The sequence below is a fragment of the Onychostoma macrolepis genome, chromosome 09 (genome assembly GCF_012432095.1).
Source record: "Onychostoma macrolepis isolate SWU-2019 chromosome 09, ASM1243209v1, whole genome shotgun sequence".
NCBI classification, from domain to species: domain Eukaryota; kingdom Metazoa; phylum Chordata; class Actinopteri; order Cypriniformes; family Cyprinidae; genus Onychostoma; species Onychostoma macrolepis.
The window spans coordinates 20,829,699-20,855,308 of record NC_081163.1 but is presented as its reverse complement, the minus strand read 5'-3'; the positions used below and the strand labels follow the sequence as shown (position 1 = coordinate 20,855,308).

Genomic DNA, 25,610 nt, shown 5'->3' with positions numbered 1-25,610 from the left:
ATTTTGGGGAACAACCTCCTTCCCTCAGTTAGAGCATTGAAGATGGGTCGAGGCTGGGTCTTCCAACATGACAATGACCAAGCACACAGCCAGGATAACCAAGGAGTGGCTCTGTAAGAAGCATATCAAGGTTCTGGCGTGGCCTAGCCAGTCTCCAGACCTAAACCCAATAGAGAATCTTTGGAGGAGCTCAAACTCCGTGTTTCTCAGCGACAGGCCAGAAACCTGACTGATCTAGAGAAGATCTGTGTGGAGGAGTGGGCCAAAATCCCTCCTGCAGTGTGCGCAAACCTGGTGAAAAACTACAGGAAACGTTTGACCTCTGTAATTGAAAACAAAGGCTACAGTACCAAATATTAACATTGATTTTCTCAGGTGTTCAAATACTTATTTGCAGCTGTATCATACAAATAAATAGTTAAAAAATCATACATTGTGATTTCTGGATTTTTTCTTTTAGATTATGTCTCTCACAGTGGACATGCACCTACGATGACAATTTCAGACCCCTCCATGATTTCTAAGTGGGAGAACTTGCAAAATAGCAGGGTGTTCAAATACTTATTTTCCTCACTGTATATACACAATCCATATACTGTGCAGGGAGAGGCAGAAAACCCAAAGGGCTTATTTAGAGCCTCCACCTAAACAATGAAGAAACGAAACAAAAACAGACTTATAAAACTAAAAGAAAAACTTTGATTACAGTAATTAATTTATGTTGTAATTAATTACAACATATGTCGAAAAAATAAATAATAAAACCCATAAATAATATACTCAAAAAAACAACCCATATGGTACATAAAATAAATTTAAAAAAGACAAGATAGATTATTGCATTTAAAATGATTCTTTATACATCTTTTATAACAAGCCAGCTCGTAAACTTCCGGTAAAGCGGATTTAATGTTGTGGTTTATATAGGTAGAGACTCTTGAGACCCTTATAAACCTCTCCTGTCTCGTGCTTGTCAGAAATCGAGAAAAAAATTATAATAATTGCAACATGGTAAATAATGATAGCATAACAACAATGATAGATGATGCCTTTAACTTTAGGTAGCCAGAGATGCTATCTCCCAAATGACATCATAATGGTATTATTGATAATCAATAACTTACCTTCATAGTCATGAACACATTTTAAAAACTTATAATATTTGCCTTCTCAACTCTGGCTGTGAAGTAAAATTCACTTTATAGATATACTTTTCATTCATGAAGATGACATGAAAGAAACGTGTCTCCTAGCGAAAAACAAACACTTTTAAGATGAAAATGTTATTAAATTATCATTATAACTAGTAGATGGCAGCAGAGGATCACTCATTAGCTCAGCTGCCATTTCAACTCCAAATCTGTGTGCTTTTATTGTACTGAAGTATAAAGTATAGCAAGTGCAGGAATCACAAAGTCTCATGTCATTTTATAAATAAATAAATATGCCCCGACACCAACAGCGTATAAGGGATAATTATTTAAACTAGTTAACTACAAATGAAATAAGTTCATTATTAATGGTATAACAATTAAATAATGCATTAAATATTTTGAAATATTTTTAGATTTAATTTAGTAACTACATTTATTAAGTTTTATCTTTAACTGTAAAAGCTGCTAAATATATTCAGTCAGCACAGACTTGTTACTGTTGTGGTTTTGCTACTCTAAATTTAGTCTGAATCACTTAATGCACAGCGATATTTTGACATTGGCTTGTCTTCCATTATCAATATCAATCATAGCAATGAGTCCCTGAACAATTTAGCAGATTTACCCGCGTAATATTTAACACCCGCGTTTGTCATTCCTGAAATGGTATACGTGGACGTTTGGTCCTCTTGGATAAACAAAAATTTTCTTCAAATTGTGAATGGATTTTGTACAGAAACTAAGCAAAGGGTGCGCCTCTTAAAGCACAGTACAATTGACTGGAAATGACTGAGCTGGCTTATCTAAAACCAGGAAGTAATTGTGCATATGGTCAATTGACAGAGCATTAGTGATTGCATTGAAATATATTGGATACAGTATTTTTCATACTTTCCCCGGTTTTCCCTTTACTGAATTGGTGTTTTTCTCTCTCTCTCTCTCTTTACATTAAACACAAACTGAACTTTATTACATTTATTGCATGAAATGAACAGTATTATACACCTCAAAGGGAAATTAAACTGATTTACGATATCAAATTCTACTTACTGTTTGATGTTTTATTGCTCTGTGTTGTGATGTGATTGTATTTGCTATTATTATTGTTATTGTTGTTGTTGTTACAGTAAAGTGTTATTTTTTATATTCAACTTCTGGTCTCCTGGTATAAGCTTCATATCTTCCTCCCCATTTCTTTTAGAGTCTAGAACTGGTCTAGTGGCAATACTGTATGTGTATGTATGTATGTGTGTGTGTGTGTGTGTGTGTCATCAATCAATTATCAGTGCCTTAGAATTTTTACATTACATTCTACATCAGGGTGAATTTAAGCAAACTGCAAGTACAGTGTAAGTACTACAAATACAGTGGAAAAGTGCACCTTTAGAATATTAAAAAAAAAATCCTATAGGATTAAAATCCTATAGGAACGGTTCCTACAGGATATTTATGTCTTGTCCTATAGGACTATTCCTATCGGAATCCTATAGGAATGGTTCCAAAATACGATAGAAATTCCTATTGGAATCCTATACAATTGTCCTATTGGAATCCTATAGGATTTTTTGACAAGGGCACTTACCATTTAGACGCAATATTGACGTTTTTGTTCTATTTCACCAACGAAAAAAGTTACAGAAGAAAAGCAACACTCAGCACGGTGTTTTATTGAATGATTCATAATTTTGAACGAATCGTTTTAATGAATGACTCAATAATTCATTTATTAAGACGGTCACTTGCCGCCACCTATTGGCGGTTTAGTTTCATGTTTAAAAGTAGGCTATCGTCGTTGTCGTTGTTGTTGTTTTTACATTTGTTTAAACATCAATCTCATAAATTATTTATTACAGTTATAATCTTGCAGTGTAAATTATTTAATTTGATTGATAACAGCCCTAATTTTTAAAACCGAATTTGATCAAATGTAAGAATTTGACATGAAAGATAAAGCTTAAAAAGATAAAGTAGCCTAGAAATAAATATTTTTTAACCTTTAATATTAGAATGATGTACCAACTGGGGTTCCTTATGGTTTACAGCATTAGTTGAGAGATATTTTTTTTCTTTGAAGAAATTTGCTATGTACTGTACCTGATAGGCCACAACTTAATCAATATTGAATCAAATTGTGTCAATAAATGTTTTCTTTTTATTTATTTTTTAAATAAATGTATTGAAGCAAAATGTTTCTTGTCAGAATGCACCAAAATGCTTCATTTGGTTAAAATCATAAACATAGTCTCATGGGGGACAATGCCCCAGACACCCCTACAACAAATTACTTCGTAAACATGTCACCTTTTTCAGCACTTTTGAGTTTGCAGGTCTGTAGTATTATTTACTATGATTTACCATGTTTCTAGCGTGATTTACCATGATTTACCACATTGCAAGCAATTATGTGAAGTGTCAGTACAAATGAAGTGATAAACCCCGTGAGACTGTTATGTCTGTAGCGTTAATGATCCTGGATGAAGCTGTGAACATATTCTCCAAATTGCACCCATGAAGATTGGAACTGACCAGTGTACTAAATCCATAAGTGTCAAGACAAATACAGCAACAAGCAAAGAGGCATTGACAGAGAGTCAAGAAATGATGATGAGAAGAATTATTATTAATATTTCAGTAAAGTTCATTAAATCTATTCTGTTCTTAGTGTGGTCTTTAAATTTATGAACTGTGTATGGACTGACAAAGGTGTTACATGAGGAAGCAATTTGACAACAATACAGTAAATATTTTAGGTGCATCAAAAAGCCTGCTCGTTAAGATACCAGCAGACAAGCTAATCCAGCACAAAATTGTGCATAAAAGGTCACCAAAATGAAGTATTTGAACCTCATAATTAAATACAAAAGAAGGAGAAAAACTGCAAAAAGGTCCACTTTTTGAAAAAAAAAAGAACCCCCCCTTTCAATAAACTGGCTACGGACCTGGATATTCTATTTTTGCCATATCGCCCACCCCTACCGAGCGAGTCCCGTGCAGCGCTGCCGAATGAAGCGCGTTGATGGGCGCGCTCTTGCCTCGCGCTGGTCGATGAGTGCACTGTCACGTTCTTCTGGGAGAAATGCCTATATAAGGAGTTCCACCGTCGTCTACGTCAGCATGAACCACAATCGAAAAAAACTCTCCGAAACTTGTACGAACCCGGAAGTGAGATTTTTGGCACAGAAATACTCTGTTATACATCCAAATTGTTTTTTTGAAACTTTGTCCATGCTTAGCATGAGAATCCAACTCTTTAAAAGTGTAAACAACTCAATGCATGAACCAGCATGACAGCGGTGTGTCACATGACAATCATGACGCGTCGCCATGGAAACATTAAGGGGAAACGTTCTAAAATAATGGTCGCCTAAAAAAATCTCATTCTGGGGGGACCACTGGAATATTTTAAACTCAAAATAAAACAATCCAACCCCTCTCCATTGACTTTATATTGCCGGAAGCGGCCACATTGTCCTTTCTGACTTATAAAAAAAAAAAAAAACATGCATAAAAGCTGCTGTGTGACAAGGAGGTCAGCAAACATGCTAACCATGCTAACCATTTCCCATAAGAAAAATAAGTTTATTCAAGTGTGTTATTAGTATACTTCTTTTAAACTAAAAAAAATAGGAAAGTATACTTTTAGTCTACTTATGTACTTCTCAGAAATGTACTTAAAATTTAATTTAAGTATACTTGACATACTTAGAAAAACTTGTGCTCCTAGAATCCGTGTTTTCATTGTTATACAGTAGGGTACTAGATCTTCTGTACAAGATTTCCAAAACAACACAAGTGAAGAAGAAACCAAAACAACAGATGCTTCCACATGTAATCTAACACAATCATCAGACAAAAAACAGCATCAAAACTGTGTAACGTTATGGAATAAAATGTAACCAATGAAGAGGTAATAATGACTGTCAAGCTTTGGGGTGTTGATTGACTTCATGCATTCTTTTTTTAAACACTTAAATGTGGGTAAGTTTCATAAATAAAAAATAAATAAAAATAATGAAGCTAGAATAAAATGTTTCTGTTTACAAGCAGATACTCTATTCTTTCTTTTGATGTTTTGTATGTTCAGATATTCATATAACAAAATATATAAAAATTAATACCTAATAGGGATATAGTAGTATACTTAAAGTATGACGTAAAGTTCACTTTAAAACAATACGAGTATACTTTCAGTATAAAACTACTAAATTAGTAGTTTACTGAGACTATACTTCAAAGTGTACTAAAAATGCTACTACAAGTATTTAATTAGTAAACTATCAGTATACCTTACCTATAACTTATGTTCACTTTTAGTATAATTGTAGTACAAGCTTAAAACATTGATGTAAACTAGATGTGTATTCAAAGTTTACTACTTTTATACTTAAAGTATACTTAAAAGTATACTTTATATACTAGTAGAAAGTGGGCCAATTTAGTCCCGAGGAGTATTGAAATAGTGCACTTACAAATGTACTACTAGTACACTGATATTTGTATACTTACTACATGAAGTATACTTAAAAATATACTTCAACTTTACTTAAGTATACTTAATAAAATAAACTTGAAGTATACTACTTTTTGGTTAGGGTTCTCAAATAAAACAAAGGTAAGGAAAAGGGACACTGACATAGACCAATAAAATTTAGTTTCTCAATATATCTCCTCCTCTCAGGTTCACGTAGGGTGGTGAAATAATCCTTTGACATGGTTAAAAATAATGATCGTACTTAAATCATTATATGATATATATTCAAGTAGTCAGAAATGTCATTGTGTATATTTGATCTGTTAATGCATGTATTGTATGTATTAAAATAGGCAAAAGTCATTAGTCAACTATGGTTTTATTTTTATATGCATATATATATAAAACAATATTGATTTGTAAACCTAATTTACATACAAATGGCACAGGGTGATCACAGTCACTTTGAGAAACAACATCTGCATATATGATATGCTTGTTTTACACATAGGTCCTAGTTTCCTGCATTGTACAGTACACAATGATATGTCACATGCTTTCACATTGGAGATCACAGGAATTGACAATAGACATGCCATATCCCAATATGGACATCATTACTGTGACAGAAATAACTACTAAGTTTTAAGGGATATGAAACGTATCACAGCATACTATGAGACGGTGTGTAAAGAGCTGGCTCGGGTGTCTCTGTAAAACACATTATATTGGTGCATTCTAAGACTACACTCTTAAAAATAAAGCTTCTTGCAAAGAACTCTCTTAACAACAGTCATTTTCCACTGTATACAGCTCTTTGGAGAGTCAAAAAGTTCTTTATATTACGTTACAGGTTTGTCAGTTGGTCAAGACGGTTTCTTCTAGATTTAAAGAATAAAAAGGTCCTGTAAAACCCTTTTTGGCACTAACTTTTTGTTTGTGGCTGGTTAGTACGACCTCTGCTGGTAGATGTTTGGTTCTAAAAATCATTTCTCTCCATTGAAAGCCATTTAAAATTAGCTGCATATTCTGACAAAAAAGCATTTTGTCACACTGCCATTGAGATGAAAGTGATTACTAATGGACAGCTTTCTCCATGTAGGCTATTCATTAAAACTCTTTGGTTCTACCAGAAACCTTTATTTTTAAGAGTATGCAAAACTTCAAAGTTAATGGTTTATATGTCCATTTCCCTATTTTCAAGAGTTATGCATGAAACCTAGCGTATTTGCTGGACACTGATGGCAATACACACACACATTCACACTCAACTCTCATTTCTCAGGAACCTCAGTCTCTTCAGAACACTGGATCTCTTCCTCTATCCTCACAGACTGCAGCTCATCTGCACACTGAAATAAAGATAAAGAAATGCCTAAAACATGACACCCTTTTGCTTTTAAGTCTGACAGTGAAAAACAGACTTGTACCATTTTATCTTCCTTCTCCTCTTCTGGGTCAGAGGTCACCTGCTCCTCTGCACTAAAGTATCCATCATGCTCCACAGAGGCATCCAATGAGAGGGATCCTTTAGTCCAACCTGAGCGAGAGAAGAAAATAGTTTAAAGAGAAAAGGATGGCAAATAGGGATTGTATTGTAGGTAAACATGTAAATGAGGTCAGAGATGACAGAGAAAGTACCACTGAAACCTCACCGTGATAGACAGAAGACAGACTAGTGACCATTTCCCAGAGCACAGAAAGAGCATGCGTGGATGTGTGTCAGTGAAACGTTCCGGGTTCAGTACAAGTTTATGTCTATCAACAGCATGGATAAAAGGACAATTTGTCCACAAATACAACATTTTTGTACAGAAGAATTAATAAAAGCGCTTTTCTGTTTTGAAATCCTCTGTAATGTCCTGCTTCATTAACTTCCATTGTAAAGACATTTGTCTCTCAAACTGAAGGACTAGTCAAACTCATTTTTTGTGTAACAGATGCTGCCGATAGAGCTTAACCCGAAACAATTTTGTAAAGACAAAGACGTAGCACCTCTCAGAAAGCATCAAATGAGACACACATATAACCTACAAACACATGCTATCCTATAACATCTCAGTGGATTATACATAAGTGTGCACATACGTGTGTACTCAGTATGTGTACCTCTCCTACGATTTTGAAACAGGCTTGATGTACTGAACCACCTGACTCCGCCCATGTAAGGGTGTGGCCCTGTTTCTGGGAGGAAAATAACCAATCAGACTGCATCTCTGCATCTTCTTAGTTATTTCTTAGAATAGCACACCTGATAGAGTTTTTGTGTGAGCTATTCCTTTAAGGATCAGCTCATGTCTTTACCCTTTAGAGAGCTTGGTACCTTGGTGATAATGAATTAGTTATTTTTAACATCACCTATTTTCTATTTTTTTTTTTTTAATCTCTTGAAAATGAGACAGCAATTAAACTATATTTGATTTTCAGTTTGCTGAAATAGGTCACCTAGAGGTGTAGGGTCACTCCGGATATCCTGTCGTTTTGGTTTTGTCTCAAAACTGAATGAAGACCCTGTAACCATCAAAGAAATAGAAAGAAGTTAAAGGGAAAGTTCAATCAAAATGAAAAGTCTCTAATGACACAAGTTTTCCACTCACCTTTTGCTCTCCCTGTCATTCTGGGCTCTAGAGTGTTCTCAAGTTCTTTAACTCTTTCCTCGTCTGCCTTTGGTTTCTCCACTCCTCCACTCCTGAGGTTGCTACGTTCATTTCTCACCAGTCTGAAGATGAGTTTCACTTATGAAAGGAGCTCACATATGTATGTGTAAATGTGATGGCGTGTAATCGTACCTGTTAGTTGAGCTGGTATCTGAGGAGAACTGCTCAGGTGCCCTCTGTTGACTTGCCTCTACTATACACAAACATTCATTTGATGCATCTTAGTGGTAATTCTGCATTTTGCAAGTTATCTGAATGAATCACATATTGTAAACCCTCCTCAACTACTTATTTATAAACCAACCTAAAACCAGGTCCATACCTTTGCAGGCCTCCAGCTGTCCTGTTAGAAGTTTCCGGATCTCTGTTACCCAGATGGTCTTAACCTCCTCAGATGCGGCCTACAGAATAACATATAAACCCAAGTTATCTGATCTATGCAGACTGAACACAAGTAACAGTCTTCTTAGAAACTCTGACCTCAAGACACACACTCTTGTGCTCACCTGTACTGTGTAGACCTCATCTCTTGAACTGGACCAGATCTCAAACTTCTTGCTGTCCCCTTTAGCATGCTCTGTTATTCCAATAGCAGCCATCTAACAAAGACAGAACAGAGACCGTCAGGTAAACAGGCAATTTTTTTCCTTTCAAAATACACATTTGCAGTATGAAAATACTCTTTTTGTGATCTTACTCATTTAAATATTTAAATATGCAACTTAAACATGCACAAATTTGAATTATAGATGCCACAGAAAATGTTTCTGAAGGGCATTTAACCAACAGATTTAAATATTTAAGTTTGTGCATGTTATAAAATAATATGCTTCTTGATTTTAGAATTAATAAAAGATTTAAATTTTTTTTTTTTTAAAGTCACATTTGCTATTTTAGAAAAATGTCAGATGAGGAAAATAATCTTTTAAAGACACTGACTAGAGGAAATTTTACAAAGTTTTCCTCAGTTTGGGAGAAATGCCATGCTTGACAGAACTTAACATAAAAGAGGTGATTTATCAATATGAGCTCAACATCTTTAGCTAAGTATTATTACACTAAAGACACACTTACGCTGAGCTCCTGCTTGAAGCTATATGAGGGTGCTTTCTCATATCCCTCTCCGCTCTCCTCTCGTCTCTTGCAGAAGAGCACGGCTTTCTCATGCAGGAACAGGTGTCTCTGCATGGGCTTAAACCTGGCAAGCTCCATCACCTTCACGTGACCTCTCTTATGCTCAGCCCACACACTGAACGACCCCTGCATCAGCAGGCGACCCAGGTCTCCAAGGTTACCCTGGATGGAATCAATGATCATTGCTTGGAATATCGTGGAATAAAGAGGAGTGACAAAAACATTAATGAACAGTAATGGGTAAGATGAGAGTTGCGTGTGCATATGTGTTTTACCTCATATCCTGTGATGGCGATGAGGTGCATTGAGTCATTTACAGCCTTCAGGATACCCAGTATGGAGGAAAGAGCTGCCTGCAGCTCCACTGAGCCCTCACAGCCTTTACTGTACTTAATCATCTCCTAAACACACACATATTGAAAAAATCTTCTTATCGATTATATGACCCCTTTAAAGTCATGATGAAATGGAGGTAATGACAGATCTTTTCTTCTGTATTATGACGTATATCCGAGTGAAACATATTATTAAAATAGAAAAACATAGGACAGGGATCAGATTGAATTTTTGATTGGATGAAGACAGATATTAATGTGAGTTTGCAGTCGATTGTACGAAAGAGGGAGAGGTTTAAGCAGAGTAAATGTTTGGAGATATGTCACCAGAGAGAAGTCTTTGTTTTCATCAGAAGATTTAAAACAAATGTTTTAAATTGAAATTTATACATGAACGAATCATTCAAAATAAGATGAACAACATGTATTTAGAAAATAGAGTACATTTTCATTTAATCCTGAATTTAAGATGTATTTTAACATTGATCCCATGTTCAGATGTCTAAAACAAACACTTCAGTTATGACATCTCCATACACACATAATGCAGTACCTTCAGCAGGAGTTGGTATTTAGTGATCCTCTGCACAGGCTTCAGTAAGTATGAGTCCAGTCCTAGTTTGTGCTCTAGTTTCTTCTGACACTCCTGATGGCACAAACACAATTTGATAAAGCTGTTTAAACTGCATTCTGTCTCAGAGAGGGCCTGATGTCATCAACAGATTGGGGTTAGTGTATATGTGACCCTGGACCACAAAACCAGTCTTAAGGGTCATTTTTAAAATTGAGATTTAAACATAATCCGAAAGCTGAATAAATAAGCTTTGTTAGGATAGGACAATATTTGGCCGAGATACAACTATTTAAAAATCTGGAATCTGAGGGTGCAAAAAAATCCAAATATTGAGAAAATCGCCTTTAAAGTTGTCCAAATGAAGTCCTTAGCAATGCACATTACTTATCAAAAATGAAGTTTTGATATATTTATGGTAGGAAATTTACAAAATATCTTCATGAAACATGATCTTTACTTAATGTCCTAATGATTTTTGGCATAAAAGAAAAATTGCTATTGCTATTGCTACAAATATTCCCCTGCGACTTAAGACTGATTTTGTGGTCCAAGGTCACATACGTGTTTCTGTGTGTGAGTGTGCATGTGTTTCGACTGAAAAACAAGAGTACTGCATTCTGCACAGTTGTTATTGCTTGTTACCTATTATTTAAAACTAAAGCATGGAAAACACTATAGTATTCACCAATATTTTTTTTGCATTCTTAATACAATCTTGTAAAAAAAACTCTTATGGTAGTGCAATCAAATAATAAGTGAAGAAAGAGATGTTAGAAATCATATTACTTTTGGTCATTAGTTTGTAGTATACAGTATTTTACACTGAACTTTGGGGCAAATATACAGTAGATGGTCATTCAAATATTACATGCATACAGAACTTTGTTAATGTGCACTGTAAATGCACTGCATAGTGCTAAGCGAGTATTAGTTTTATGGTAGTATAATGTTAGATATGTATGTGTGTACCTGGAAGAAGGCGCAGTCTGAGCACTGCCTCCAGAGGCTCTCAGAACGAGGCTTGTTGTGACAGTATTTCTCATAAATCTGCAGCTCCCCCATCTAAACAACCACAATTACCAAAGATCTGAGAATCACTGAGAAAAATAAACTCCCCAAAAGGTTCTTCATAATAGTTTACTTCTTGTTTTGTTTTCTTGCCAGTTATATAAAACTCACCCAGTCCAGGAAGCAGCGGCCCACAAGCTCAGGGCAGTCAGTGTAAGTTTCCAGCTCTTTGAGGAATATTCTGAGACAGAACAAAACAGAAGACACATAGGTTCAAATGAATCTTGAATTGTTTATTTGACATGATTGATTTATTTTATAACTCTCCAAATAATTTCAGAAAGGAAGATCTGGCATGCCCCCAGATCTTCCTTTACTACTGACCTCTTGACCACTAGAAGGCGCTTACCTTTTGTGGAAATTATAAATTTCCTGCATGTTCCCAAATAACACGTCCTTCTTGTTCTGCAGGGCTGCAGGGATGAGAAGGGCCATGGAGGGGTTGTCCATTTCTGCAGCATATCCCTATAACACATGTAATGAGGGCATATCATAGCAAACAGGATTTTCACGGCTCTTTTAAAATCAAGAGTTTGATGTAGACTTGTTCTAACATTCACAAAACATCCACCTCCCAAATCCAAGTGGTCTTTATAGGCCAAAACCTGCTACAAAAGTGTAGGGCATGGCCTACATATTTCAGAATATGTCCACCTACATAATAAAAAGCACTATTTTCTTGATGGGAGCTCATTTTCATTTATGAAAGAATTGACCGTTTTTCACTCACCTGCAAAACACACATAAGCTCTTCCACATATGCTCTTTCTGTTTCTAGTAACTCGTTCATTACATGCCTGTGAACAAACACACACACACACAATGAAACTCAGCTAATGACTACGCTACAGGGGGTCTAGTAAGGCACACGTGTTCCCCTCTTTCCTCTTTGACCTTTGACCCTGGACTGACCTGCGCAGAACAGCCAGGGTTTCCTCCTCCTCAGATACAGAAGGATTGCGATTGCTCCTGTCAACTTGATCAGAGTTTACCTACACAAAGAGATTCATCACTGAATAAGTCAAGTCACTAGCAGTGTTCACTGTAATAAAGAGAGGTATATATCTTTTGCTTATACAGAGAAAGTAATTTAAAATCATTAAAAAGAAAGGACATACACTAAAGGCATTGTAGATGAATTAGACATACTTGTTTACAGGACACCCTGCTGTCTGAGTCCTCACTAATACAGATGTTCTCATGCTCCCTGTGAGCTGAAAGAGAGAAATAAACCAATCGTCTCCATTTTACACTTAAAAAAGACAAATAGATAGAAAGATAGATACAGATAGATAGATAGATAGATACAACCCGAATTCCGGAAATATTGGGACGTTTTTTAAATTTGAATAATATTAAAACTAAAAGAATTTCAAATCACATGAGCCAATATTTTATTCACAATAAAACATAGATAACATAACAAATGTTTAAACTGAGAAATTTTATTTTTTTTGCACAAAATTAGCTCGTTTCAAATTTGATGCCTGCTACAGGTTTCAAAATAGTTGGGACTGGGGCATGTTTACCATGGTGTAGCATCTCCTCTTCTTTTCAAAACAGTTTGAAGATGTCTGGGCATCGAGGTTATGAGTTTCTGGAGTTTTCGTGTTGGAATTTGGTCCCATTCTTGCCTGATATTGGTTTTCAGCTGCTGAAGAGTTTGTGGTCGTCTTTGACATATTTTTCGTTTAATGATGCGCCAAATGTTCTCTATAGGTGAAAGATCTGGACAGCAGGCAGGTCAGTTCAGCACCCGGACACTTCTACTACGAAGCCATGCTGTTGTAATAGCTGCAGTATGTGGTTTTGCATTGTCCTGCTGAAATACACGTTGTCTGGAGGGGAGCATATGTTGCTCTAAAACCTTTATATACCTTTCAGCATCCATAGTGCCTTCCAAAATATGCAAGCTGCCCATACCGTATGCACCCCCATATATGATGGTATAGATGCTGGCTTTTGAACTGAACGCTGATAACATGCTGGAAGATCTCCCTCCTCTTTAGCCCGGAGCACACAGCGTCCGTGATTTCCAACAAGAATGTCAAATTTGGACTTGTCTGACCATAGAACACTTTTCCACTTTGAAACAGTCCATTTTAAATGAGCCTTGGTCCACAGGACACGACGGCGCTTCTGGACCATGTTCACATATGGCTTCCTTTTTGCATGATAGAGCTTTAGCTGGCATCTGCAGATGGCACGGTGGATTGTGTTTACCGACAGTGGTTTCTGGAAGTATTCCTGGGCCCACTTAGTAATGTCAATGACAGAATCATGCCGATGAGTGATGCAGTGTCATCTGAGGTCTCAAAGACCACGGGCATCCAACAAAGGTCTTCGGCCTTGTCCCTTATACACAGAGATTTCTCCAGATTCTCTGAATCTTTTGATGATGTTATGCACTGTAGACGATGAGATCTGCAAAGCCTTTGCAATCTGACATTGAGGAAGGCTGTTTTAAAAGTATTCCACAATCTTACTCTGCCTCTTTAAGACATCCATTTTATAGCTAATCATGTTACAGACCTGATGTCAATTAACTTAATTAGTTGCTAGATGTTCTCCCAGCTGAATCTTTTCAAAATGTCTTGCTTTTTCAGCCCTTTGTTGCCCCCGGGTCAAGTTTTTTGAGACCTGTATCAGGCATCAAACTTGAAATGAGCTCATTTATAAAAGTGTAAAATTTCTCATTTTATGTTCTCTGTGTTCTATTGTGAATAAATTTGGCTTATGTGGTTTGAAAGTCTTTTAGTTTTCATTTTATTCAAATTTAAAAAAAATGTCCCAACATTTCCGGAATTCGGGTTGTAGATATATAGATCGATAGATACCAGGAGATGAGAGTGACTCTGGTCGTGGGGCCACAGGTTGGACAGGTCGTGTTTGTTTGGCTGCTAGTTTCTTCAGACTGACCCTCCTCCTCTCAAACATCTCCTGAAGTGAGGCTTTCTTTTCAAATGCACGCTTTACTTGCTCCTGTACCATTACACATTACATTATACAATATAACACAATATAATACATTATACATCATTAAAAATTTTAAAACCACAAATACAGAATCTGAATCATGTACTCTGTATTTTTTATTTGTTAAAGATGTAAAAAATTTCTTAATTTTTTTAAATTAATAAATACAAATATTTGGCAAACTATCTTTTTCCCATTTCATTTTGTGCTAAAAAATTAAGTGAAGAAAAAAACTGAATCAAATCTGAATCATAAATGAATTGCAGGCATTGTTATGATTTCATATCGCCATACCCTGAGCTCATTGTTCAGTATGTTCTCATATTCCAGCCAAACTGTGCTGATTTCCCACTGCTGTTTCTCATTGGCTGTCTCCAGGTAACACTCCAGCTCTGATAGTGCTGACTCCGCCCCCTCCTGTGACTGGCACTTGTCAAGAGGCTGTGACGCTAGCATGTAAATCCCATCATCACACCATTTACACACCTAAAAGCGAAAAGGAACAGAACGGAACGTGCTGGAAGCTCATTTGCATACACAGTACGTATGAAAGTGTGCTATGTGTATCTGTCTGTGTTTGTAGAATATTTGCATGTAACTGTGCAACTATGTGGAGGTGATGAGTTAAAGCACCATCACTATAATGGTTTATGGGTGGTGTAGGTTAGTGGAATGAATATATTCAAACATAAACATAAATGTGCATGTATTTCTAGTCACCATTTCCAATCTTCTATGTAGCTCCATAGCCTGTGTCAACATGGTCCTCTTGTCTTTGAGCTCTTGGGTGAGATTCTCTCTCACTCTCTGTAGCTCACTGCATTTCACTGCAACAGTGTTGTCAACATTCTGAGAGCTGTCAATCAAACATTGGCCCTCGGCAACCACAGACCTTACTCTGTCCAGCACTTCCTGCAGAGAAAGGAAGTGTGTTAGCAAGAAAGGAGATACCAAGGGTTATTGGAAACTTTCATACAAATTAGACTGACACATTCACGCATATATGTGTGTGGATGCACGTTTGTGACTGTAAGCATAACAGACTAAGATTATTCAATGGGCGGAGACTCACACAGGCTTTCTTCTCTTGATTGGTCAGCTCTTGAAGGAGGTGTTCTGTTTGGGCAGAGTTTATTCCAACGTCTGAAAAAGCATTCAGCGTGTCTGTTGTCTGCTCCAGCTCTGTTCGCAACTACAAGACCATAGCAAATATAAACAGTGCAAATGTTACTAATGAATCATATGTTTAGCAGTAATAAGAATAAGCTATATAAGCATGAATGTTTTTAAAAATGCAAGACCTGTTGAAAGTTGTGCTCAAACTGGCAGAGTTTCAAACATAGATCCAGTTTATTTTGATGCTGAATCCAGAACTCATCAAACGCTGTAGAGCTCTCATTTAACTGGGATAACAGCCTGTAAATTAACAGGGAATAGAAGAGAGAAAAATAAATAAACAGGAAATAACTGACAGTGCATACATTAAACAAAACAAATATTATAAAATGATGAAATAATGTGAAAACTACAAGAACTGTTATCGTTAGCTGAAACTAAAACTATTAAAAATATTAAATGAAAATTAGTAATGTAGCTTTGACAACTAACTGAAATAAGTTTAGGTTGAAGTACAAAAATAACTAATACTAAAACTGAAATAAACATTATGGCTATATAGAAATATGTGTATATAAACAAAAACTTAAACTAAAATTAAAAAATGAAATAAGAAAATATAAATATAAAAGCTAATTCAAAGTATTAATATATACTATAATAATATATAAATAATACTACAATAAATGCAGCCTTGAAGTGTAAATCCACTCAGTTGTGCTATTCAAATTGCTTAGAGTATGAGATAATGATGAGATATACTGTAAGCGTGAAGATGTGAGAGTGCACGTGATTGGCTAACCACTCTGCCAATGTAATAATACCTGACTATTATGTTTGCAACCATTCTGCAGATCATCCCAAGATGAAGGTACACTGCAAAAAACTATGAAACAGACTTACCTGTGCACTGTAGCAAGGTTCTCTAGCTGATCAGGGTTTAGACTGCTGTCCGGATCTCTGCGGACCGGTTCCCTGATGTTCTCCAAGAGTTTGCGTCCTTGGCTTAGAGCTCCTGCCATCTCTTCCTAAAGAGAAAACAGTGAAACAAAGAATAGTTTTGTTAGCTAAAACTGAATGTGTGAGGTGGCACATATTGAATGCTTTAAGAACAGCTTTTTACATACTTTGAAACTGTCTTTTCTGCTGGTTTGTGCATTGAGCAGATTGCTGGCTGTTAGGAGGTTGTTAGGGAGCTCTGTTTCTGCCAGCTCCCTGCCGAACACTTGCAGTCTCTCAGCCATCCTCTTCACTAAAGCAGCAAAGCTTTCAAGATCCTAACGGCACAAAGAAATGATCATTTCACATATGATGTATATTACTGGTTTAACTTGTTTTGTTTATATTCTGTGAGGTTTTAAATGTGTAAAAATGACTTTTAAAATAAACTTAATGTACACTGAAATGACATAAAGACTTATCAGTAGCCTGTCAAAAGATGTTTTACTCTATATGAAGCAGGTTGTCTTATGGTGGCCACTATGAAAAGCTGAATATTACTAATATAATGAATATTATTTCACTTTGTCCCTCTGATTATTGGCCACTTAAATAAATAATTCACAGCTGACTGCGATTTCTACAATGATAATGGTAATGGTAATGCAAAACAATTTGCTTTTGTGTGATGATGCATCCAAACCACTAAGCATCAGTATAAGTCCAGGGTTGCATTTCCAAAAAGCATCGTAAGCTTTAGTTGATCGTAGCTCCATTGGTTTCAATGGGTCTACGATGTACTTAAGCTTATGATGCTTTTTGGAAATGCAGCCCTGGACAACTGCTATAATGCAACATAACCTAAATACTTAGTGAGTGCACCTTTAAGGTGTGTATTTGTTCTTACTGTGCGATGAGAGATCCAGGTCTTGTGGCAGTAGTACTGAGAGCCACCCAGTTCTTGTGTCAGTTGGCTCCGCTCAATATAAGAGTGCAGATCAGCTAGTGAGCTTAGCATGATAACCTTTAATACACACACAGGCCGCATTATTTACAATGACATGACACTCACTAACATAACACAACACAACACAACACAACACAACACAACACAACACAACACAACACAACACAACACATTCAGATTACTTACCGGTACTTTAAAGTCATCTCTTTGGAGTTTGAAGAACACATCAGTCAAAGTTCGCTGCAGGATAGCACTGGGTCTCAGCACCAGAACAAGCCGAAGATTACCAGGAAACCAGCCCTACACACAAACATAAAAAAGCACTCAAATTCATATTAAATATATTAAAGACATATTTTAATATATTTTATATATTTTAGGCAAAAGCTATCCAGATGTGTGTAAAATATCTACAAAAAATAATAATAATAAAATTTGAACTATTTAGAACTTGAAGGAATAGTTTACCCAAAAAAGAAGGTTTGCTGAAAATGTACAATCTGTTTTAGATGCTTGTAAATAGTGCTTGATCTGTGCACATTTCTCTCTTGGAACATGGAAACACTGATTTAAAGTTAAAAACATTAATACCTTATATACTAACTTAAATAACTAACATCTTAATAACAGATTTGATCATTACAAACACGCAGCTTTTCGCTTCACTAGATGTTAATTGATAGACTGGCGGCTTGCTGATTACTTGTTTATTTGATATTTTTATCAGCTGTTTGGACTCTCATTCTGACGGCACCCATTCACTGCAGAGGATCCATTGGTGAGCAATTGATGTAATGCTAAATTTCTCCAAATCTGTTTGTATGATGGCTGTGGACTTTTTCAGCAAATTCTTATTTTTTGGTAAACTATGCCTTCAAAAACAGTATTTGTGTGCATTCATATTGGAGTCAAGACTCACTGAGATACGCAGTAATGTCCCCTTTAAACACGTCCATCGATCTCTGCGCCTGTCGATCACTACAATGAAGCCCACACCCGCTGCACTCAGACTGGAGAAGAAACACATGTGTTACGGCTGTCAGCCTGAATGATATTCAAACATGCATGCTAATGTATGTATTTACCTGGGAATACTTGTCAGGTAAGTAAGAACATTACGAAACTCTTGGTCTCCAATTTCACAAAAGGAAGGGAACTCTGGAAAGATAATGATAGGGCTTCCATCCTGTCCTCTTCCCCCTAAAACAGAAAGAAATATGAAGAATCAAAAAGGAAAAACCTGCTCCTCAGATCTGTTCAACAGGCAAACAGCAGGGGGCAATAAATACCAGAAACCATGCTGTCTTCTGTGTTGGCATGCATCAGAGATCTTAAATTAGCACACAGGCTAGCCAATGAAAACCTGCTCACGCCACCTGTATGCTGTGTCAGTCTTCTTATTGTGTGCAACTGCTACTGTTTGCGAGCGTTGTGACAGCTACACTACTGATGAAATGTTTTGGGTCTGTAGGATTTTTGAAGGATGTTTCAAATGATCACCAAGATTGCATTTATTTGGTCATAAATACAGTAAATAGTAATATTGTAAAAACAGACCAAGTCTCTATGATATCCTGGTTTCTAGGTTTGGATCCTTCCCATGTAAGTAGGTTTGTTTTGACTATTTTACAGCTTAAAAAAAGTGGTTAAAAAAATAATTGTTTCCTCTCCTCAGAAAGTCACACTAATAAATATAACCATAAACTCCCAAATAGCCAAAATGAAGGCATTGCAGAGAGTACGACATATTAGTGTTGTCAGTATTCCCTCAGGACAGAAACTATGATTATACCAATGTACAAAGCGAGATCCAAAAATGTCACTCCAATCTTCCTATCTGTTCGCTCCTTTAAATCTGGATGAAGATACAAGGTGATGTTTCAGTGTTAAGGCGGTGATGATGGAATGGAGAGAGAAAGAGAGAAAGCCACTGGGCGAAGATCCCCATGTGACAAAAATATAAATTTGGCAAGTCATGCCTTCTTCTCCCTGTCTCCATGACAACAGGACAGAAATTGTGCAAGCATCGTTTACTCTGTTCAGTTTAACAGTAACAACCTGTCATCAACAACAACACATATTCAGATGAATACCTTAAAGCTACAGTGCATGTACATGCCCACATCACAACAAAGTTTCTAAACCCCAGAACATCTTTTTCCTGTCCCTTGCTTTTTACATATTTCATACATGTTCAGAGGAATTATCCAACCATCTATTTCAGAGAGAAGCAGGAAATTTTAGAAGGTGATTTTGACTAACAAATCACACACACAAGTACACTCTTTCATGTTCATGCACACTAGCGTTTATAACCTGTTACGTAACAAAAATGCACCTTATTGAAGAACTCTTTTATTGCAATATATTTTACATTACAAATTTTTGATTACCCTCATGAGATTAAGGAAAGACGTGTTTTGGTGTAATATACCATAAATGTGCTGTATGAGTAAAATTCCTCTTGGCATAGCTCCTATTATAATTTAGTCTGAAGAATTTAATATTGCGAGCACAGTTTGAGACCTTGTTGAGATTTGATCCAAATCTTTAAAGGGGACATGAATGAGTATATCTACTGGGGTCCTTTTTAGGAAATAGATCCAAGAATTAAGAAGACAGGAGAATCTATGAGACAAAATTGAGATATAATTATGGGTCCTTACAGGGTGTTCTTACTTGAGTCCTCTTTAAAAAAATCAAGTGGATCAAGTGTGAAAACTTCCTCTGAAACAATAATGGATAATATAATATTTAGGTTTTAAGGATAAATAAAGAAATGCAAATGTAATGTAAAGAATATTTACCAGACAGGAACACAAACTGTCTCTTGAGCTCAGTGATAATATCAGCAGCGTAGAGAGGACTAGACTCCCTCTGCATGATCTCATCTGAAACAAACAACACAAGGAACACTAACATCATGTCTACGGTCATAATATAACATTATACATTATAGATTGACATAACATGAGTGTTCAGGTTTTCAGTGTAACCTGTTTAATACAATCACCCAGCAGTATCATCCATTAACTCTTAAGCTTAACACTCTTTTGCAGTTCCTTTCTTGCACAAAAAAAAAAAAAAAAACCCAGCACTTTTTATTGTTACTTGACCATTACACACCCTACACACACTAATATATTACTGGCTGTCTTGACTGCATTGTGTCATTTGCTGGTGTATGTTACCATCTGAGGGAGGTAAACCTTGCCCAAAGCCATTCCCATGCTCTGGTCAATAGCAACACACATGTTTAGAAAGAAAAGAGTAGGTGATTTCCTATCTATCTCAACCAAAACCAGCTCTGGATACAGAGCAGTAAAGTGCAAGTGCATACAACTAATAATCTTAATGCATACCCACCCCTTCTATTATATATATTATAGCCCCCAGAGCTTTTTTTAACTGCGAGATTAAGAATTGTATTTTTTTAACCCACACAACAATTAGATATTAAAAGCGGCACTTCAAAGTGAATGACAAAAGAGGTCTGAAAAGAGGGAGAATATATCTATTTCCTTCTTTTGTTCTTCTCAAATAAGAGTGTGTTGTTCCACTGGAGTCAGATTCACACCCTTAGGATGTTCACACACATTGGACAGAACATCATCTGTCACATTTCAACTGACTTTTATGGCATTGCTCTCCCACTGCCTAATGCTGCCCACCTTTTATACACACTGACATTTTAATATTAGTTTTTTGCTGTTACAATTAAGTAATGCCCCTACTGTCTCTCTCGCCTGCTCTCAATTCTAATCAATTATATTTAGTTTAGTATAATAAAGTAAAATAACAACAGTGCAAATGGAGTAAGTAAAAAATTAATTTAAATAATTGTATTTTTTTAAATTAAATAATAAATAAAGGTTAATATTATTATTAAATAGTATTAATTCATTAATAAAATAGATTTTTTTTAAAATAAAATAAAACTTCTCACTTACTTTGGAGCCAGTGGCAACATCTGGAAAAGCGGTAATATTTCTCAGCCTCTGCTAGAGGAATGCAAACCGTTTTCCCTTCGTTCTGTACATCCATCCCTCTGTTTTCTGCTACCTCTTCCACTTGTTGTCTAATATCTAACTAACTCCCTGGTCGTCTTGTAACTATAAGCAGCGACCTGAGAATGAGCTACCTGAGACAGGTGCACCAGTTAATGACTTCCTGTTTCTCTCTCTGTCTTTCTCTCTCTCTCTCTCTCTCTCTGTCTCTCTCTCTCTCCTCATTTCCAACCTTCACACTGACTTCCTGGAATGGATTGGTCTCCTGACGCACATACACAGGTTCCCTTCACCTGCTACATTTCTATAACTGATAACAGACTGATCACTGACTGTAAATAACTGTACTTCCTTTGTTTCCACTCTCTGTGTCTGTCTGTGTCAGCACAATCACCCCAAAAAGAGTCTGCCGCCCCCCAGGATCCCCTTCCCCCATCACACTGGTGGATGAATGAAACCCTCTCTGTGTGTGTGTGTGTGTGTGTGTGTGTGTGTGTTTGGTTGGTTTCTCTCTGGTACAAGAGGAATCTGAGTGCGATCTGATCTTGCTGAGGAGAGAAGGATAAGAGCTGAATTCAGACCAAGTCACTCAGAAGCCATTCAAACCAATAGGTAACATTTAAAAGAAGAAAAAGTCTTTTTAGTCTGATAAATCTCTGTAGTTCCCTCTATCTCTTTCAGACACATGGAAATGTAAAACCACACTTTTCCTTTGGAGTCAGTGTGGGCAAAAATAGTCAAACTAAACTTTAGACAAAAAATAAAACATCAAGCACATATAATCCATGTCACAATAAATGGCTCTAAAGAAAGAGGAATATCTTAATGAAAAAAAAGTACCAATAACTATTAGAGCTTACCTATCACTGTAATGTTTTAGTACACAATATTACAATTATTCTTGCACATAATGTATAGTGGGATCCAAAAGTCTCAGGCCATTTTGAAAATCTGGGATTCAAAATGTTAGTGTCAGTACAATGAAAAATGTAAAATGAAAAAAAAAAAAAAAAAGGATAAAATTAATAAGAAAATATTTTTCATGGTTTGGACTTTCTATAAGCCACTATGCAAATAAGCACATTTTGTGACATTAATCATTAATCATCTCCTTTGTACAGATTGCCATTGCTCTTTGGGTCATTCTTAAATCATACTGGAGAACACGATCATAAGGTTTTACACAAACTTGTGGAATTTTTTTTTTTTTTTGCCAAATTATATAATTTGTAATAAAAACAACAGGAAAAACAACCACAACAACACAATTAGAAAATATTTTTCATTACTTTTATCAACTCCACTGCACATACTTTTCAAAAGTTTGGGGTCAGTCAGATTTTATTATTTATTTAATAAGGACACATTAAATTGAGACATTTATGAAGTTACAAAAGATCAATCCTTTTGTTTTGATCTTTATATTCATCAAAGAATCCTGAAATAAAATATTACCGTTTCCACAAAAATATTAAGCAGCACAACTGTTTTTAACATTGATAATAATAAGAAATGTTTCTTATGCACCAAATCAGCATATTAGGATGATTTCTGAAGGATCGTGTGACACTGAAGACTGGAGTAATGATGCTGAAAATTCAGCTTTGCTATTAAAGGAATAAATTACATTTTAAAATATATTAAAATAGAAAATAGTTATTTTAAACTGTAAAAAATAATTTCATAATATTACTGTTTTTACTGTATTTTTGATCAAATAAATGCAGCTTTGGAGAGCATAAGAGACTTATTATAAAAAATATTGTACAGTACAATTATTTTGAACATAAAGTGCTAAATGTTTGACAGTGTTAGCGCGCTTTCACTCACTCTGTTCTTGTACCAGCGGGACCAGAAGAAGCTGTCCACGTTCATTGTCTTGTTTCGGACGCCTTTTTCTGGATTTCCTCAGCATAACTTTCCCCTTTATTGTCGTCTGATACCTGACCTCACACTGTTCCTTCAGTTACACTTTACGATACTACATGGTACTAAACTCAAATAATTTACTGCTATTGTTAAAGCATTAACCACTCCAATTCAGAACAGCTAGTAGTTAAACAACATACGTGCTTACCTAAAGCCAGTGTACTAACTACTGCAGCAAGCTGTGCTGCTGCTGTGGAAAACTGTTTTTATGGTATCTGTTTTTGTACTCAGCAGTATCTGCCAAACACACACACATTTTAGTCAAGTCACCCCTAGAATGAATCTCACAGGAGAGTCTTTGGGAATTCCCTTTCAGCCTTTAGGCTTTTGAAAATGAGGGCAAGTACAAAAGTACATTTAGGCACAGACTTACAGTACAGTCAGGGCAGTTTTGTATGTCACATATCTTTCACATTTTCTTTTACAGTAATATTCCACTGTTAAACGATGAGAAATTAGTTTAGGAATTCCTTCTGTATCGTATTTGATACATTTTTAAGGCCTCTAGGTTATCACCATGATCAAAACTGCTGAAAAATCTGTTGCACACAATCTGCGACATGCCTTCTGTTGTCTGATTGACAGTTCATACTTTGTAAAGGTCTTTCAGTATAATTGTAAAAATGTCTATATTCAGATTGTGGTACACATGTATTTTTGCAGTAAAATCATTAATTATTTTTTAGAAAGTAAAAGAATGTTTATATTGCTATTAATATTTTTATGAGAACATTTCTCATTATGTTAAGAGAACATTTACTGGACTAAAGCAACCTGACTTTAGTTTGTAATGTGATATTTTTATAACAGCATAACTTTGAATGCATATGCATATAAATATTAAATATATGCATAATGCATATAACGCGAGACAACGATGAATGATGAACAAAAAAGCCAATTACTGTATATTTGATACATAAATTTTAACAAGATTTTTCTAAAAAAAAAAAAAAAAGATTTTTTGACTATTATTTAATATGTTCGACTTTACAGTGATAATATTTAAATAAAACAGTATCACACAAGCAAAATGCTATTGTTCTAAATATCAGCTTGGCTATAATTTGGCTGATACTTTGCCCATAAAGTGACCAAAATTTGTGGCCACATATAAGATTATGCTGTACTCGTTCAAAAGGTGAATAATCCTCACCACTGAAAAGCATTATTGAAGCTATGCATGTAAACCGAACCAAGCACCTCTTGAATAATTGCGTGATGAGTGACAAATAAGATACTCATTCACAGTCCTTACCAATGCTGTGAGCGACATTGCTCAATCTGCGCTGTAGCTCTAGCACGACCGCCTTCTCTGTCTGCATCCAGATCATCGCCATCCTTCACTCCAGAGGGAAGGAGGATGGATAGAGTGGACGTTATGGGAGGAATATCACCCTCTGCCCTTCAGTGATGGGCAATTCAGCATCAGCATCACAGAAACGGGGGAGGGGCTCTCCGATGACACCTACAGAGTCAGACAGTCTAAGAAAATAACCAGAGGCCCTCACACGCATGTGCACACAGAATGGCACGACATGCTGCTCCAGTTAGGACTTTGGCGCCATCACCAGGACTGTTTCTGCTATTGCAGCAAACCACAATGTACCTGGAGGCAAGGGGGCGAGATTGAAAGGATGTCACTGCCTGTGATTGATTTTCTTGCTAAACAGAACAAGATGTTGAACAGAACATTTAGGTGTCAACTATGAAAACGTTTTAGTATTACAACAGATAAACAAATAGAGATGAAGATTACTCAGACAAACTTAGGCTAATGTTTGAAACTGATTTGCATTTGTCAGTATACAACCTGCTGTGAGTTTTATAAGTGAACATTCGCCATGAACGTAATCTGTATATAGCCTACAATTACACACTTTTTATATTTTCTGAGAGAAATGCTTGTGGTTCTCACCTATGCAGCTGATTTCTGGTTGGTGTTGCTTGTCTTCTGTCTTCTGAGGGGTTTATGCTCGTTGCTTGTTAAGACTTGAATGCATCCTTCAGCTCTATGGATGTATTGATTACACAATAAAGTTTAATACTTTGAGTTTAGTTTCGTTGGTACATAATTGAGTAAATGCGGAATTTAATGTTTAACGTTAGGCTACATATTGAAATGAAGACATAGCTCATAAATATTCATCTTCTTCCGTTTGTCTCATGAATATTATTTATGAATAGGCTTTGTTATTTTTCAAAGCTCGTTAATAATAATATTAAAGCCTTCACCACAGCTGTGGGATCCGTAAATTTAGTCCCTGGCAAACACGACGGAGG

At 36.0% G+C, this 25,610-nt stretch overlaps 1 protein-coding gene across 15 annotated transcripts; it reads right to left on the bottom strand.

Annotated features, from left to right (window-relative positions):
• Positions 1–6,002: 6,002 nt before the first annotated feature.
• On the bottom strand, positions 6,003–25,583 carry mcf2lb (mcf.2 cell line derived transforming sequence-like b). Of its 15 annotated transcripts, none has more exons than XM_058787323.1 (32): positions 25,563–25,583; positions 25,246–25,339; positions 24,586–24,936; positions 20,199–20,282; positions 18,477–18,591; positions 18,311–18,401; positions 17,578–17,691; positions 17,332–17,448; positions 16,613–16,762; positions 16,389–16,513; positions 15,671–15,785; positions 15,442–15,561; positions 15,090–15,281; positions 14,664–14,855; positions 14,231–14,375; positions 12,543–12,607; positions 12,306–12,385; positions 12,124–12,190; positions 11,743–11,858; positions 11,505–11,574; positions 11,295–11,387; positions 10,305–10,397; positions 9,692–9,817; positions 9,357–9,578; positions 8,789–8,881; positions 8,605–8,683; positions 8,415–8,475; positions 8,223–8,344; positions 8,071–8,136; positions 7,714–7,809; positions 7,056–7,165; positions 6,003–6,977 (listed from the first exon to the last, which is right to left on the bottom strand). In XM_058787323.1, the coding sequence occupies exons 3-32, from the start codon at positions 24,665–24,667 to the stop codon at positions 6,900–6,902; spliced, it is 3,279 nt and encodes a 1,092-aa protein (XP_058643306.1). In that variant the 5' UTR covers positions 24,668–24,936; positions 25,246–25,339; positions 25,563–25,583; the 3' UTR covers positions 6,003–6,899. The 15 variants fall into 15 exon arrangements, with proteins under 15 accessions (XP_058643306.1, XP_058643307.1, XP_058643305.1 ...); XM_058787324.1 differs by lacking the exon at positions 25,563–25,583 and adding an exon at positions 20,058–20,118 and having other exon boundaries at positions 25,246–25,516; XM_058787322.1 differs by lacking the exon at positions 25,563–25,583 and having other exon boundaries at positions 25,246–25,516.
• Positions 25,584–25,610: the final 27 nt, after the last annotated feature.